General features: G+C 45.3%; 1 protein-coding gene across 4 annotated transcripts; it reads left to right on the forward strand.

Moving 5' to 3' along the window:
- The first annotated feature begins 33 nt into the window (after positions 1 to 33).
- On the forward strand, positions 34 to 16,422 carry LOC120832215 (AP2-associated protein kinase 1). Of its 4 annotated transcripts, none has more exons than XM_040198326.2 (20): positions 34 to 1,099; positions 2,223 to 2,341; positions 3,519 to 3,627; positions 3,789 to 3,931; positions 4,279 to 4,400; positions 4,625 to 4,706; positions 4,891 to 5,023; positions 5,122 to 5,225; positions 5,496 to 5,578; positions 5,741 to 5,901; positions 6,259 to 6,380; positions 6,696 to 7,061; positions 7,149 to 7,294; positions 7,394 to 7,602; positions 7,693 to 7,782; positions 8,961 to 9,062; positions 9,370 to 9,477; positions 9,619 to 9,789; positions 10,398 to 10,505; positions 14,645 to 16,422. In XM_040198326.2, exons 1-20 carry the CDS (start codon positions 925 to 927, stop codon positions 15,307 to 15,309), a joined length of 3,318 nt encoding a protein of 1,105 aa, XP_040054260.2. In that variant the 5' UTR covers positions 34 to 924; the 3' UTR covers positions 15,310 to 16,422. The 4 variants fall into 4 exon arrangements, with proteins under 4 accessions (XP_040054260.2, XP_040054261.2, XP_040054263.2 ...); XM_040198327.2 differs by having other exon boundaries at positions 6,699 to 7,061; XM_040198329.2 differs by lacking the exon at positions 14,645 to 16,422 and adding an exon at positions 10,831 to 13,933.
- Positions 16,423 to 17,652: the final 1,230 nt, after the last annotated feature.

The raw sequence follows: 17,652 nt of genomic DNA on the forward strand, positions 1-17,652 counted from the left end.
TGGGAGAGGGGGGACTGCAGCTACGCTCTAAACTACATTACCCATAATTCCGTCCGTGCGTCAACAGCAACAGCTAGGATGTTGCGATATCGCGGGCAGGCGAAGATTGCTGCGGTTGCACAGATAGCGCTGCTGGGTTGAAACGTCCTCCTAATATTTAGGTGGATGCCAAATAGTACGGTTTCTCATTTCAGCTGTAGCAAACGGATGCTTTGTTTATTTCTTTTTTTTTGCTTCAGTCGCTATGTGTTGATAAAAGGCTGCATCTCGCTAACGCGCTAGCTTACTAAAATCACAGCTTTAATGTAAACGGAAAGCGGTCAAATAAACCGGGACGGGCAGCTATGTGCCATCACTTCACTTGACCGAGGATGGAAAGACTGTTTCGGGGGGACACACCACACAAGTCAGACGTCGGACGCATCGCACCCGAAGGCGTTATCTTCAGAGGATAACCTGGATAACCTTACGCGAAATGTCATAGCGCGCGAGCGGCTAGCACTCGGCTAGCTCGGTAATGACCGCACGGGATGGGAGAAGGACCTCACGTTGTTACCATCAGCGGCAGCCGAGCGTGAACAGCTGGACGGATAGCTAGAGAAACACTCACACCGGAGATGCTTTAGCCCTCCCGGGTGGTGTTATTCACTTACATAACAGCGACACCACCGACCGGCCCGTGTTGGCGAGCGAAATGGGACATTCGCCCCCAAAAATCTCCGTTGTCTCAGCGTCGTAAGCGACCAAAGGCGTCGCTGCATGTTTTCCGCGCTGCGAATAGACTCGCGTTAAGCGGCGGAACCTTCGGGCTCGCAATCCGACCTTGCGTTATATATACATAAATAAATATATATATATAAATAATATCAGTGTAATAATTCAGCGCGCGGAGGTTCTGTCTCCGATCGACGTCAATTCGCTGCCATGAGGAAGTTCTTTGATTCTCGCCGGGAGTTGGTGAATTCCGGGCCCGGTTCTGGAGGAGGAGGAGGAGGTGGAGGAGGTGGGGGCGGCTCCGGTCATGCAGGCGGAAATTTCATTGGCAGAGCCTTCAATGTCGGGCGACACCAGGTTACTGTTGAGGAGATCATCGCCGAAGGTGAGAAGAGGAGAGTGTGGTGGGGGGGTTGTTTTGTTTGAAATGCGTGATGAATCTAGTGCATCGTGTGTGTGTGTTTGTGTGTCTGAAAGCCACATGCGTGAGTCACGTGACCGATGAGGGCCGTAAAGAGCCTTACGCCATCCCCGCAGGAGTTGTGCAGCTTTGCGTCTGACGTCGTGCATCTCGTGCTGCATGAATGAAAGGAGGAGGCCCGACTCGCTTCCTCTCAGCTGTGCTCCTGACTTAACAGTTTCTATGACTAACAGCTTTCCGTTAGCTCTTCCTATGATTCCGAATTCTCAAATAAAGCTTTAGTGTATTCCGAGCCGATGGTAACACATGGTTGTGAACTCATTATAAATATTAGCAGTATTGGAGGCCTGTACCTGAGCCACATAATGCATTTATATTTGTATTGTTTTGAATAAGTAAGATACTGTCTATGAGCACCATGCGTGCCACGAGCATAAACATGGAACAGGGAAATTGTGTGGCGATGTACTTGCCATATATGACATTATATAACTCCCTTGGCTTTTGATCAATCCTACGCTACTGAATCTCACCGACCACATACGGTGCAGAAACTGCAAACCCCGAGCCTCAATCGCGTACTCGCGCTCATGGGTATCTCATGCTGATTCGTGACGCCCCTGTGCAGCACAATAGCATTTAACCCGTGTCGAGTTGAGGGCGCAGAAAGGGCCGAGACGTCTGCCTGAGATGGATGACTCCTTCACGACTAAACTCCGTAAAGTGAATTTGTGGTCTGAGCCATACCGGATGGTTTGGCCTCGATGTAAGGCGCGATGTAAAACCCCCGCAGCAACGACATGACTAATACATAACGCTATAAGGCTGCACCATTTGTTCCTGATGGCCGCGTTGACGCCGAGCTACACGGACACAAATTGCAACAGTCGCGTCAGTAATCAAGCTTAAAAATGAACGCTTCAAGTGCATTTCCAAAGACCTTTTTGCAAATGTTGTCCTGCTTTGGTCTCACAAATGTGGCATTGATATTGTAATGTAATCCGTTTATAATCCCTCACTGTGAGGTGTCTCTATCATCTCTTCTGAGGACCGACGGCCCCATTTGCTCTCTTTCTCAATCCTCCAGGTGGCTTTGCAATCGTGTTCCTGGTGCGGACCAATCAAGGGGTGCGCTGCGCCCTGAAGAGGATGTACGTCAACAATGAGGATGATCTGCAGGTCTGCAAATGCGAGATTCAAATAATGGTGAGTGGCCGAGGTTAAATCTTTCTGAGAGTGTGCTGAGAACACGTACGGCCTGCAGCGGCCTTGTTTGGATGGATGAAGCGCGTTTATTCACCTGGTTCTCGGCGTGCTTTGTTTTTGTTTTCATAGTATTTATTTTCGTGTTATTTTGTTCTGCTCGCCCCCATGCAAGGTGTGGGTCGAATGACTTGTTGGCCTTGTTTTGTGAAGCATTTGTTTTTGTCATTGTTAAAACTTCTCTTACGTTCTAGTCGTAGCGCCGCTGTAGAACATGACATTGAGCTGAATGTGTCCCTGCTTTAAATGTAATTTACATATCACATGCTGATAAAAGGCAGTACTGTCCCTGTGTTGGAATGAGATGTGTTTAGTTTATAGACATGTAATTCATGGCACCCTATTACACAATGTAGATATTCCATCACATGTTGTGAAGGGTTGTTTTTCGGAGGTTTTTCTGGGGCTGGATTTCTATATTAATTTAGTTCACACAAAGACGTTTTCTTCTCCGTCTGAAGCACAACTTAAGAAGGAAGGAAGGAAAGCAGGAAATACAAAAGATGGCTGATTGTATAAACATTCGACAGAATCACATCCAGTGATTTCTAACTGAAGTGCTAATTCTGCTTTCTGAAACCAACACCGCTGAGCCCTAACATTTGGTTTAAAGATGATCTCTGTCGTGTCATTCCTCTTTACACACTTTTCACATGACACGTTGTCCAAATTCTCTCGCTCTCACACACACGCATCCATTGAATGACAGACAGTGCTTGACCTCAGGCTCAGGACTTGACATTTTTTTCATTATCTAATGGGTTCCTGATTTTTTTTTTTTAGCTTTCTCTTCAAGCTCCCTCTGCAGGTTATGGCCTCAAACTACATCACTAAGCGACAACCAGATCAAATTAAATGATTTCTGGTATTAGACTTGTCTTACTTCTGATTTCCTTTTGCTTTCATCTCTCCAGAATTGAATGCCCAAAGTAGAAAGTCCGTCATGTCACTATGAAATGTTTCCATCCACTTCACCGGTCAACGTTGGGTGTGTGTTTGCACAATGCAACAGCTCTGCATTAGTTGTGCTTTTTAGTTCACACACACACACACACACACACACACACACACACACACATAGCGGTTTGTTAACGCTCTCTTTGTCTCTTTGTTCTTGTAGAAAGACCTCGTGGGCCACAAGAACATCGTTGGTTACCTGGACTCCAGTATCACGGCCATGGGGTCGAGGGATGTATGGGAGGTCCTCATACTGATGGACTACTGCAAGGGTAATGCAGTGGTAGTGGGAGATGGAAGCACATCTCCAATCCCTCTCAAGGAATTTTGAGTTTGGGTAGCAGTTTCCGAATGATTTGAACAATGTCAAAAAAAAAGAGTTAAAAAAATGCCTGTCGTTCGTGGCGCTGTGTAATCAAATGTTCTTTCGCAGGGGGACAAGTGGTCAATTTGATGAATCAGAGGCTGCAAACCGGATTCACCGAGGCGGAGGCGCTACAGATCTTCTGTGACACCTGCGATGCCGTTTCTCGCCTGCACCAGCGCAAGACACCAATTGTCCACAGAGACCTTAAGGTGACACATTTTGCCGTCGCTCTCCTGTGAAATGCTCCGCTCTGCTGCGTGTGTAGGACGCGACAGGCTGCCGATTCTGCTTTAATTCGGCAAGGAAGGTACGAGGAGAGGGGGGCCACGCCTACTGTCGATCATTATGTCTAGAAGAAACATGCTTGATATGTTTGTGGGGGTCGGATTTCTCCTGAACACTTAGAGGTGGCCTCAGCTTTTGTATTTGTATTTAGCAGAATGAATCCGCTGCTGCGGCGCCTCCTCTCGGGGAGGCGCTGAGGGGTCCCTTTCCTGCATAACCCCTTCCGTCGCTCGTGGCCGCGTGACGAGCCTCCTCTCTTGTGTGTCTTCAGGTGGAGAACATCCTCTTGCATGACAAGGGTCATTATGTGCTGTGTGACTTTGGCAGCGCCACCAACAAGTTCCAGAGCCCGCAGACGGAAGGAGTGGCCATCGTGGAGGAAGAGATCAAGAAGTTTGTGACTCTTTTCGTCAGCAATATTTGCAGCTCTCATTCACCAGCTCTGCTTTTAGCATAGAAGCTGCCTGTAGTTCTTCACTCACCTGCAGATTGGTTGCACTGTGGCAATGAAGCTGTTGTTCAATGTGACTGTTAGGCTTTTGTTTAGTGCTACATTTCATATGTGTAGCCAAATCAAAAACACTTTTTTTTCCTGTTTTGTTCACGTGTTCTTCCAGGTACACGACTTTATCATATCGTGCTCCTGAGATGGTGAACCTCTACAATAACAAGATCATCACCACAAAAGCAGACATCTGGGTGAGCGACTGTGATAATTGTGATCTAAGTGCAGGAGGGCACGAGAATCAAAGTGAACATAATGGCCCACGACTAATATTAAACATGTAGATTTGTTAAGTAGCAGATTCCTAAACGTTACTAATTGCACTGTGTGTTATTAATATCCCCCCTTCCTTCGGGGCGTGTGCGTCGTGTTCTGCAGGCGCTGGGCTGTCTGCTCTACAAAGTCTGCTTCTTCACTCTGCCCTTCGGTGAAAGCCAGGTGGCCATCTGTGATGGCAGCTTCACCATCCCGGACAACTCGCGCTACTCCTATGATCTTCACTGCCTCATTCGTTAGTCCTTCTCAAGCATCAATTCACATTATTATATATATATTTTTCCAAACTTTCCAAGTCAAACTGTGTTGTTTGTTCGTGGTGTTTTTTTTCAGGGTACATGCTGGAGCCGGACCCGGACAAAAGGCCAGATATCTACCAGGTGTCCCACTTTGCTTTTAAGCTGGCTCAGCGGACCTGTCCTGTCCAGAATGTGAAGGTCAGATTCTCTCAGCATCGGCGTCAGCTGAAATATTCAGAATTGCTTTCTCTCGTCAGGAATTGATTTTCATGTTGTATCAGTGGACCGAACAGCCAGTTCTCTGCAGGGAGGAAATCTGCATCGATTCATGTTGGAAAGAGTGAAAAATACTTGTTAGCAGGGATGATATTCCTTATTATTGCCAAATGCCAAATGAACCTAATACCATCGTTTTTGATAATGTTGACTTCATTAAACATTGTTTAATTTTTCTTTACATAAATCCAGAATTCTCCAATTCCTTCTAAACTGCCTGAGCCCATTAAAGCGAGTGAGGCTGCAGCAGCAAAGAAGAACCAGGCTAAACCCAGGCAAGCATGACCCGCTTACACGGTGGCACCGTGAAAGCTGTTGTAACATGACATTTTGTCAAAGTAATTAGACACAGTCAGGATTCATACTCATTAAATAATTATGCCAGCACCATTTGCCGTGATTACCGAGAAGGCCAACACGCTCCCTTTTGTCGCCAGACTGACTGATCCAATTCCCACCACTGAAACCTCCATCACCCCTCGCCAGAGGCCCAAAGCAGCCCACACCCAGCCCGCAGCTGGCATCCTACCCATCCAGCCTGCTGCGCTCACCCCCCGCAAGCGAGCTAATCTCCCAGGAGGTGCGGCTCAGCCTGTGGGTACGTACGGCCCCACGTCCTCAATCTCACGTCCCTCGCAGGGACAAATTAAACCGAGCTCTTGAATAAAGAATCCCTCTAATCTTTTGTGCACACACCCGAGTACCTGCAGGAACAGATCAAGTATGCAAGCTAAGCAATCCAACCACATGCCCTAAGTAATTATGTAATGATATTCTCCGCACTCTGATATGCCGTTTCAGTTGCTGTACCTGTTAGAAATACCCTTTGATGTATTTTCTCGAAATGAAATGAAAATGCTGTATTAACCTGTTAATGTTGCTTGATGTATACGTTGTTGCACATCTGTGTGAGTGTTGAGATGATGAGTAACTGCTCTTTTTTAACATCCCACAGGAGTCAGCTTAAATCTGTCTCAGCCAGCTGCAGCTCTGCAGTCACAGAAGGCACAGGCTCCAGCGCTGCCACTCGTCCAGTCACTAAACAATTCAAGTCAGCCTGTGGCTCCACAGAAGCAGGTACATACTGACCAACCACGCAGAAATGCCTGCCTGCCTTTCTGGATGGCAATTGGCAACTAAATAAAGTGACAGAATGAAACATCTTGGTACACTGCATGTTGGGCTCTTTTTGTCAGGGTTGGCACGAATAGATCTGTATGCTACAGGTAAGTTCTTCATCAGGTTAAATTGGGCATTTACCGTTTTGTAAATACGTCTATAAATATGACGTGACAGTCCTACACAAATATAAATTCACAGCTGCTCACAGGACCCAGAACCCTCATTTTGATGGTTTGACAACAGATTATTTTATAAATCTTTGTGTGACAGCAGGTGCAGCCGGCCGCAGCTACAGGAGCCGAGACTACAACAAAAACAACAACAACAGCGACAGCGGCTGCGGCTGCGTCGCCAATGACCAAGGCTGACGTCCAACAACAGGCGCAGCCGATTGTGCAGCAGCAGACCACACCCCCCTGCGGGGTCAGCGCCACCTCCCAGCAGGCGGCTCAGACTCCATCGAGCCCGGCTCCGCCTCAGCGTCCAGCTCGGCGCAAGCAGGCCCAGCCGCCCGCGGCTGCGCACGGCACACCGGACTCCGGACAGACGGCTGCATCTCAGCAGCAGACGACTCTGCCCTCGGCGGCCCAGGCTCCGCCCGCCTCGGCCGCGATCAGCCAAAAATCTGCTGAGACGGTGAGTGACCTTCCGCTCACAATCCATGCGCAGGAAAGCGGAACACCGGCAAACGCAGAATTGATTTTCCCTCCGTGCACCGTTCAGACTCCACCCACTTCTCCGAAGCCAACCGGAGAGCGAGGCCACCAGCGCACGCCGAGTGACGCAGCAGCGAACAGCGTCGTTGGAGCTCCAGCGACCGACTCCTCACTGCAGCCTCAAGGAGCCGACCGAGACGCTGCCCCCAGCCAGTAAGTTGCACGTGTGCCGGCATGAACCCAATGAACAGCCCAAATTCAGGTCGCCCGCTATCAGAAGTTTTGTTTGTCTTTTTATCTTTTTACCCGTAGATCACTTCCATCCCAGCCGAGCACCGCCCAGCTCGTGGAGCTCGGTGCTGGTGATGCAGATCAGGACCAAAATAAAGATGGTTCCACTATTCTAGCGTCCGCCGATACCACCGACGCCCCCACGCAGCCCACGTGGAACCCTTTTGACGATGACAACTTCTCCAACCTTACTGTAGACAAATTCAAAACTGAGGCCAAAAAGCCCACCGGTACTGTTATGAATACTACCGTGTTCGGTACAAGAAAATGTGTCGTATTTTTAATAGGCTGTAAACTGAATTCCTTTTTTTTTTTTTCAGACCTTCCTTTAAAAATTGAACCATCATCCTCAGAGGAGTTGATACCAGGTCTGCAGGCCGTATCTGTGGATAATACACCTCAAGATGCTGGTATGTCTTTTCCTCTAAGTCTGCATAATCTTTCATTACTTGTTCATGGAACTAAAAGCATTAAACATCAAACGTTCCATAGTCAGATCATCTCTTACTAACGTTTTTCAAATTGGCAAAAAATGGTTAAAAAAAGCGAAAGCTTTATGTGCGTCATCCACGTTTTCCTTCTTATGTAACAGTTAAAAACATCCTTCTTCGGACTTCAATATTTGGGTCATTGTACAATAAGTGTGATGAAACTCACACCCTGTAACCACGGCCTGTAACAAACATAGACAACATTCTGGTTAAACTGCGTAATCTTTTTTGTAACTAATTACATGCCGGATGTGGAGGCTTTTGACTAGTCTTTACTAAAATGTAAAATGTCCATAACTGGGGTGTGGGGGAGAGGGGCATGCTGCACTGAGCGTTTTTGAACCCCTGGAGGAAGCCCAGACTGAGATCTACAGTAAAGATATCTTGATGAGCTGTTCCTCTATGCATTTTTACTTTGAGTCTGGAGGAATATATTGCAATGTAAACCTGTTAATGCACCGTATCCTTCATCTGATGGCTTTAAAAAGCTTTCAATAGCAAGCTCCCAATTGTGCCTGACGTAAATAAAATATAAAGGGTTTGGTCGGAATGAAGATAATGCAACTTTTTAATGGCATTACTCTCGTGATCTTAATGTAAAGAGTTCTGATGGTACCGCTGCTCTTCAATGCAAATAAATAAATTTTCGTAGCAAGAAAGAAAAGTTAAATAATTGATTTTATTACTGTATTAGGAAGCACTTCAGCTAAGGGTCTGACACGGTCCAGAAATATACAAGAGAGCGCACATAAAGTTCCATTTGTTCTGCTGCAGTGATAAAAATACACTCAAATAATTGCTGTGTCGATGTAGAAATGTGAATTAATTAGAAAACTGGATTTAAGACACATAGTTGCTGCTTCATTTATATATATATATATATATATATATATATATATATTCAATTATAACTGTCAGACCCACTTGGTATTGACAGTTATAATTTGCCTAAAATATTGTATACTTGGGTATACCACCATTTGTTGTAAAACATACCAAGAAGAAAAAAGTCCTCCCATAACGTATTTTTAGACTCATCGTTGGGCTTTGTGACGCTTCAAAAGTCCTTGCTGAAAAAGAACCTGCCTGTTTCCCAGTTGAGGGACCGATCATTCCCGATGTGGATCCTGGAGCCTCGCTGCAGGCCTCGCTGGTTGTCCCGGATCCTTTTGGTATCCTCGAGCTGTCTGATGCACCAGGTAAATATCCCTCTCCGTGGATATAATACACACATATATATATATATATATATATATATATATATATATATATATATATATATATATATATATATGTAAGTACATGTCCTCATTACAAGGTCAAATTAATGAAAAATTCATCTCTGGCTCCAGACTAAATGGCGTCTTTGAACAGGCCTGTATTCATGTGTCTGTTCACTATTTCACTCTGAGCCTTTTACCTTCCGTGCAACAGCTGGTATTGTTATTGCTGCACTCAGCTCAAGCACATGCTCTTTATTGTGTCCTGATTCTTCATGGCCTTCAGAGAAGCTGATTGAAGGACTCAAATCTCCAGACGTATCTTCACTCATGCTCCCCGACCTCTTGTCCTTGTCGGATCCCTTCGGTGGCTCCCTGGAAGATTCTACTAAAGGTGTGTGAGCCAAAAAGGTCTTAAAATCGTACATCTTTATAATTAGTGGCAGCAACTTAACTCAGAATGTTTAATGCTTGATTCTTCGAATCAATATTGAACTGAACTCGACCCTCTTTGGCTTCCACTGACCCTCCGCAGACCCTCTCGCCGCAGACGACTCCCTCCTGGGCTGCTCTCTGATCTCGGGTCCGTCCGCCCCTCCAGCGGCGAGCGGTGCCACCTCCTCCGTCTCTTCTGCCCCCGTCTCTGCTGCCTCCGCTCTGGATGATTTCAGTCTGTTGTCTGGAGACTGTGCACAGTCTGTAGCAGGTGAGCGGTAAGACTGCAAAGACATCTTCTAATGTAGGAAGTGTAGGATCCCCACTTGGCTCTCGAAAGCCTTTTGCACGTCTTTGAAGTAGCTGTGGTCTGCTCTGGATGCTGAAAGGAAAACTCTCCATGAACCAGTTCTGGATCTTGATCTTCCCAGATCTTCTTAAGTAAATATTTTTATTGACGTGCTGTCCTAATCTGCAAGAGACCCTGGCTGGCCACATAGCTCCTCCACAAGTATTGAAAAAAAAAAAAACATTCCGATATTGCTTTGGCCATACTTTGAATCTGTGAACCTGGTAAGTAAGCACTCAGCATATCAGTAAAATGACTTTTCTTTGGGTCCAAGGACAGAAAAGGGAAGCGAAATACTTCTGATGCTTTGTTCAATGAGTCAATGCAAAGATAAGAGGTTTACACATTACTACAATTATTTAAATTTTTGTGAATAGCAGAGTACTTCTCCTGGATACCTACATCATGTGACCCACAATGAGAGACCCACAATGAGAGCACCGCAGCCGCCGTTAAGTTATGGTGTTCTTTCTGGGCTGGTCCTTTCCTTTCACCTTTCACCAACCCACCTGCCTGTTAATCCTCCGCAGACTCGTCCCTCTTGCTCTCAGACTTTGAGCCCCAGCAGACCCCCGCTGAGGGAGGCCCCGAGGATGAGTTCGATCCGATTCCCGTCACGGGCCGAAAGAATTCCCAAGGTGAGTCTCTACTCTGTCCCGCCCAGAGGGGGAACAGGTGGGTCACGTTGGTCCCAGTGATTTGGCTCTGTAATGGGTGAAGTGGTAAAAACCTACTGGGAACAGGACCAGGTGCCTGCACTTTATCTGCATCCTTAAATCATGTTATAAAACCAGTAGAGGTAAACTCTCTCCCTTTCTCTCTCTCTCTCTCTCCCCCTCCTTGACTGCTCCGTGTGCTTCTCGTGACTCCTGCTCCTCTGCTCTCTAACCCCCCCACCCCTCTGTTTGCTTGTGATCGTCTCGTCCCCCCCCCCCCTCCTCCCTCCCATGTCTCTCCGGCCAGTTTCAGGAGGCCACTCGCGCAGTAACAGTGGCGGCTCTGAATCCAGCCTGCCCAGCTTGGCCCGCCCCATGCTGCTGGTGGACCAGCTCATCGACTTGTAGACGGCCCCCCACCTCCCCCCGTAGAAGCTATAACACTGGATTATAGACCGGCACAGCATAACAGCAATCAACACTGTTGTCATAGCTAGCTTACCGCAGCCCCTCCCCTTTCCTCCGCCCCCTCCCACCGGCTGTCATCTCCATCCTAGCTCCTACAGTAGAAGGACCTCCGCCTTTCACTGACCTTCACGCCTGTCTGGCTTCTCCTCACCCCCTCACCTCTCACCCTCTCACTCACAGCTTCTCTCTGTTGTAAGTCTCATTTACGCTCCGGCGGTTTCGCGAGTGGCCGGGACACTTAACGTCCTCTCCAAACATCAACCATTGCATCTCTCCGTCAATCAGGATGTTTTATCACCATCCAGTTTGTTTGAGCAATATGGCATCATGTCTAATAGCAAACAATAGAAGATCATTGTTGTAATGTGCAATAGGCATAGTTCTAAGTGGTTGTAGTTATTATCGTGCACAAGTGGAATTGTTGTTGTTTGCCTTGTTTGAATTCTCCTCCCCAGATTTATTTGCACATTTGAAAGTAGGAACCATAGAAAAGTTGAATGACCATTTGTTGACATACGGTCAGTTTATTTCTTCTCTACAAGGGAAACTTAGTCATGCAGCCTGATTTTGCACAGTAGCATAAATGTTACCTCTGTCTTTGGATTTAATATTTGATCGATTTAGAGGTCAATGGATTAGACTGGAATTTCTCAACCCAGAAACAAATACTATTTGTTGAGTTATTGTAATAAATGCTCAAGTGCCATAAAATAGTCTGTGAGTAAACTGCTGGTGGGGAAAGTATTTCAGCTAAACTATAAATTAGAAAATAATGTCTTTACAGACGGACTGGAATTTTTAAATGAGGACCCGCTCTCATCGGCTGTTACTCTGATCTTATTTATGATGTCCTCCTTGAGGCCAGCAGAAGGTTGTTTTCAAATTAAATGACAAATCCGGGTCATTTGAAAGGTGTTCATTGCAGTGTGCTACATCAATAGAAAATGCATGAAATCTTAATAGGAAATGCTGTAGTTTTTACTTCAAGCGCGTCCATCCGTGACTATACAGGTACATCTTCGGGCACCAAGAGAAACCGTCTAATACGCGTTTTAAAAATGATTTTCACTCACTTGCACTTTCCGTTTTGAGTATCAACACAAACATTCATTTTGCGTTGTGCAATCCTTTCTACATTCTTGCCATTTTTTCACTTCTAATTAATGTAAATAGATACCTGCGACCCCTGCAGGCTCTTATCCAGACCACAGAATTGGTTATTCTTCCTGTGTAAATATCTGCCATTGTCATGAGGCTTTACTTGTGGAAAACATATGGCTTTAATTGTGAACTCTCTCATATATCCATACATATATGACATTGTTTTCCTGTTAATAAATGTTAATATAAATAGAGTGTTAGAGAATGAATGTAAAAAATGAATAGTCTTTAATAAAAAAAAAATCTCTATGATTCTGAAACCATAATCACTGAATAATATTGAAGAATACTCTATATGAATATTTCATTCCTCTTTGTGGAATCATGTGTTATCAAGTTTTTTGTTTTTTTGGTTGTATTCAACTATTTCCAGTGAATTCAAATCCTAGTCGAAGATTAGGCTCAATCCCATGTCCTACTCCAGATGAAGGATTATATTTCTATCAAGGCGGGAGTCAAATCTTAGTCCTGTTTCATTTCATCGCTGAACTAGAACTTTTCTCTGAAACCTGTACTTTTGCTTTACCTGCTCTAGTGATCACAGAACTCATATCAAGACGCATGGCAGTGTTGTCGAATGTTATGTTCATGTGTGTTATGGTATACTGTGTAATGATACGTGTGTGTGTGGGTGTGTGTGTGTGTGTGTGTGTGTGTGTGTGTGTGGGCGGAGTCAGAATTGTTGGATGTGTTTTCCAGTTGCCCACATACGTTGTTGTTTGCTGCAAATATGGCGACGGTTGCGTCTGGATTCAAATCTCTTCTGAAAGCACAGCCCCCCCCAAACTCCCCTCCCCCTCTTCCTCCTGCACTCCCTAAATTCTCTCAGGAAGTCAGAGCTGAGAGTTGGATACGTTTTGGCCGACTGCGCTCCGAGTCCCAGTATGGACCGTTTGTCTGCTTTGTAACCGCGTGAGGGGCTTCAACTGCCGGGCTCGAAAAGATCCGCTCCGATCAGCAATATCCACGTTCCTGTAGGATCAAGCTACGTTATTTGGCCTGCGTGACAAAAGCAAGACTGCATCAACCCCCTTTTTTTCATCCTGTCATTTTAGGACGTTTTTTTATTTTTATTTTTTTATTAGTCCCTTCTGGGGGAGTTAAGTGACATTTGGTATTTAAGCGTTACAAGAAATGGTTTTGATTCAGTGCAGAACCACTTAATGGGTTTCTAATTGGATAAAGTCCTGCAGTGTCGGATACATAACGTGTTGTTCTTTGATGGTATGATGTCACAATGAATTTAAAACCGTGTCTGTCCTATTTTGATGTTATTAGGCCTGCTCGACCCCTCAGGTTTTGAATTTAGTTCAATTTCATCCTCTGGTCTTTGAAAAAGGAAGAAAAAAAAAAGAACTTAAGGAGGGGCAGGTTTCAAGCAACAGTCTCATAGGTGTATTTACTGCATGTGAAACTTACGGCTCGCACATGTTCTCCTCATCCTCTCGACCGTCCTTCCTCTGAACACTTGCAGTTACTGTTTTGAACCTATGCAACTCCCGAGCTCTCCCCCTGTAGCCGCCAGCGTGCTGTCGTTATCGGTAAAGCCGAGCAGGTAGTGTGAGATTAGTCCTCGATGTGAAACAGAAGCCCCTCTTTCTCGCTGTTGTTTTTGCCACAAACGAATGAATATCTGATGCTTTTGAGTGTTCTCGAGACGCCTCTTGTCTTCATGGCCCAAACCTGCATCAGAGCTGTGGTATTGTGTGCTCCTTCTATTTTTGTGAGATAATTAAAGAATTATAAAGGGATGGCAAATAAAATACAAATGTGAATGTCAACGTGTTGAGTGTTGATTCTAAGATGTTGTTGTCCAGGATGTTTGGTGCTTTAAAGCAACAAGAGCACACGACACCTTCGCTAAATGACTCGGTTCATAGTGTTTTTCCAGTAAAGGAAACCTCAGGTTTAAATGTCTTGGTGATTAACTGTCTACTTTATTTGAAAAGAATTGAAAGGTTGGGTAAATTCTGATGAAGTCAACCTGAAAATAAAACAAATCAGCGGTTTGAGTTGCATTGTGGGTAATGCAAGGGAAGGAAGCAAACGATCTCTGATTCTCCTTCATCAATTGTTTTCATTTTTTGCTCTGAGATTCTAGAGGATTAAATATTCTTCTCAATGATTGTTTCATTTTAAGAATAATATAGTAGGGGAGATTAAATTGTGTGATGCACTAATCAAATTCTTATTCTGCTCATATAGCAGGTTAATTCAACGCAGGTAAGACCTTCACGCTCCATTAAAATGTCAAGACATTTTCGTTTACTCCCCCAGTTGTGTTCTTTTCTCAAGAAAAGAACCCAATTTTATTTTATTTTCATGTTAAGATTGTCTTTTATAAAATGAGCACAAGTGCATGCAACATATTGAACCACACATTCGTCTCGTCGCATCATCGGTGGCAAAATATTTGTGTTTTTCAAAATACCAGCAAAGCTTTCATTTCTCTTCACATCTGATCCTTTTCCTGCCGCCTTTTCCTCGCACAGACCTGCAGAGGGAGCCGAGCAGCAGCGTGCGGCCCGCTGCTCCGGCTGAGGACAACCTGAGGCTCAGGACTCGGCGGGCCGCCGCACGTGTCTGCGATGAGCACGTGTCGCCATCAGATGATGGGAGCATACAGCTCCAGACAAGCCGGCCGTCTCCACCTGCCGGCAGAGTAAGGCAGCTCCGGTCCCCGAGCCGCCCGGTCCCCTCCGACGTCCTCCAGCCGGCCCCCTTTAAAACGCCGGCGAAAGAAAGCGCGGTGGAACTCGGCGGCTCCTCCTTTTTTAAATCTCAAAAACCCACGGCGGCCTGTGATGTTTTCCTCCAGGCGCCGTTTGGAAAGAGGCCGACCGACTCTGCTGACCCGCACACATTCACGTCCGCGCCGCAGCCGATTCAAACCAGCAAACGATGTCCCCCGGGTCCGGGATCGTCTCCGCCGGGTCCCCCGTCCCTCTGCGTGAGGGCCCGTCCTCTGCACGCGGAGACGCCTCTGCCCCAGCGGCCAGTGGCGGTGCACCGGGTCGTCTCCAGGATCGGTCAGCAGGCCGCCGTGGGTTCGGTGGCCGTGGGGCCTCTGCATTCCTGGACCATCGGGGGAAGACCTCTGGACGACCCGTTCGTCAGGGCGCCTTTCCAGCCGAGATGCTCTCAGGGGAAACCTTGATTATACAAACATCTCGGAGAAGTTTTTGGGTTCTCTGTGAGCCAAAAAAGAGTTGCAGTATTGCCTGAAAATGTAATTCTTTTGTCGAACTATTTCATTATTACTGAACTAAAACAAGTAAACAATCCTTTTACCAATTATGTCCTTGTTTGAAATGAATATTCTACCTCAGTCATGTGGTTGCTTTTCCGTCCGAGCTCAACGGAGCATCATTCAGCACTCAAACATTGTGAACTTGGACTGAGGAGTTTCTAGAAGGACCTTGAAGGATCAGACCTGTAAAAAGGTTTTTCTCAATCTGTCATTTAAATGACCGGTTTTATTCAACTAATGAGTGAAATGTGTGTTTCATAATTGAAAATATTGTTGTTTTACTTCGACCTGCACAAACATTTCTGTTAACATTAAGAACATGAACAGTTTTCGGGTTTCTGTGTTACAAACACTTTGTAAGTTCTTCACTTTTTGAGTAATTTACTCTTTTGTTTACACGTAGATTACAGATGGTGCCTTTTTAATACCAGTTTATGCTGCTCGGTATTCAGCTGAGTGTTTCAGGACATGCCAAACGAAGACATGATAGCAAATAAAATGTAAAGGTGTGGAAAGATTTGAAGGTCGAAATATATTCACACATTACTTTTACATTAAGAAGTGAAAGCTTGGTAACTCTTGTGAGAGTGTGAGATAGTAGCGGTTTTGTAACCAGCATGATGTTACAGTTTGGAAGGATTCTATTTAATTCACTTGCTTTGCAGCTTAGTGAGGACATTTTCCAACAAATTGCACAACCTTTGATAGATCTCTTGAAATGTTTTCTCAACGGCTAATGTTTGTTTTTTGGTCTTGGTATTTTAAATGAAACATTTAATGTCCTTGGCTCAAATTTGCTGATGTTCCACAGCATGAGGTGACGGATCAGAAGGAAAAAAACAACGTTATAGTTACGTTTACGAGCGAGAAGCTTTCAAATAATGCTTCTAGTTTTGCTTCATACTTTTATAAACCATGCTGCCTTGTCAAGTATTTGTATATTCCTCTATAACCTGGATATTTACACCAAACCACAGAAAGTGTTCTAAGTGAAAATGAATTAAAGGTTTGTAAACATAATGACATCCGTGTCTTTCTGCTTGTGTCTCTTTTATCGACCTCGGCCTGCATGTCTGCACCTGATGCTTGTTCGAATAGAAGCCCCCCTTTTCTAAGATGACATTCCTCTTCCTCACGAGGAAGACGAGTCACGCTTCCTCTGTCTGCAGCAGCGTGTCGATGCTCCTCTGTAGCTGTCGTTAAATCGGGAGGCCGAGAGCCCAAATGTAGACATTCCAGGGAGGTTTTAGTTTATCTTATCTATTTAATTTTACCACATTACACAGCTTAAACAAAATGCAGAGGTGAAATGGAAAGAACACGGTAAACCCACGGCTCCGCTATGTCCAGTTATCTTCATGCCGGATTGAGCCTCCGATAAAGTGCCACTAAAACACGTTTGAACCTCCATCTAGTTCAGGAGGAAAAAGGTAAGCTGAGCTCGTGTGAAAGATGATCTGCCTGTTTGGATTTAACGAGTAGCTACGAAGAGCACATGGAAAAAGAGCAGAGTGAGCCGACTTCTTGAGGGTAAACATGTCAGGATTCAGGAGTTGTAAATGCGTAAATGGAAGAAGAGTCTGAGGCTTTCCTGTAAATTGTGCACTGTGAGGCTGCTGACCTCAGCGGTGTGATGTTGCTGTTGTTGTGCACTGTAACACCAAGGAGGCTTATCCGGTCTTCAAAGTGCATCGATATTATTATCTTTTCATTTTGGATATGAAATCTATAAATATGACCATCGTGGCATCGCTGTGGGTTTTGTATTCTTATTGTCTGCCTTGAAATCCGACGGCTGCTGGCAGCTCCCTCAGACACGCCTCCATGAGCTCACTGCCCACAGGATTGCGAGTCCGTCTCAATACATCTGTGAAAACATTTTCGAGTGAAGAAAGAGCTCAAAAGCTGAGCAAAGCATAAAAAAGCTAGATTAGGATTCATCCTAGTTGACTGATGGAATAAGACTCCACTGACTCCTTTGGCTCGTTGCATGGTTCTAAACTCGGAAAATCAAATTAGATTTCTGTTATTATTCAGAGAGTCTTTACACAATTTACCCGAAAAGGGAACTATTTAGTCCAACATGTTCAGAGTGATAAATAAAGTATACTATTTCAAGTTAATTCTCCTTCTAATCCGTCCACGTTCTAGCTTCTCCTGCAGTGCCGGACAGGAAAGCAAAAAAATGTTCCACGTCACCAAAGTTAACTTCATACAGCAATAAACTCCCACTCAGTGTTTAGAAGTCCC

The sequence above is a fragment of the Gasterosteus aculeatus genome, chromosome 14 (genome assembly GCF_964276395.1).
Source record: "Gasterosteus aculeatus chromosome 14, fGasAcu3.hap1.1, whole genome shotgun sequence".
NCBI classification, from domain to species: domain Eukaryota; kingdom Metazoa; phylum Chordata; class Actinopteri; order Perciformes; family Gasterosteidae; genus Gasterosteus; species Gasterosteus aculeatus.

Coding starts and splice junctions, on each gene's coding strand:
- LOC120832215 (XM_040198326.2), top strand. CDS start 925: ATGAGGAAGTTCTTTGATTCTCGCCGGGAGTTGGTGAATTCCGGGCCC. Junction 4,707..4,890: donor CCACAAAAGCAGACATCTGG/GTGAGCGACTGT, acceptor CGTGTTCTGCAG/GCGCTGGGCTGTCTGCTCTA. Junction 7,783..8,960: donor TAATACACCTCAAGATGCTG/GTATGTCTTTTC, acceptor CCTGTTTCCCAG/TTGAGGGACCGATCATTCCC.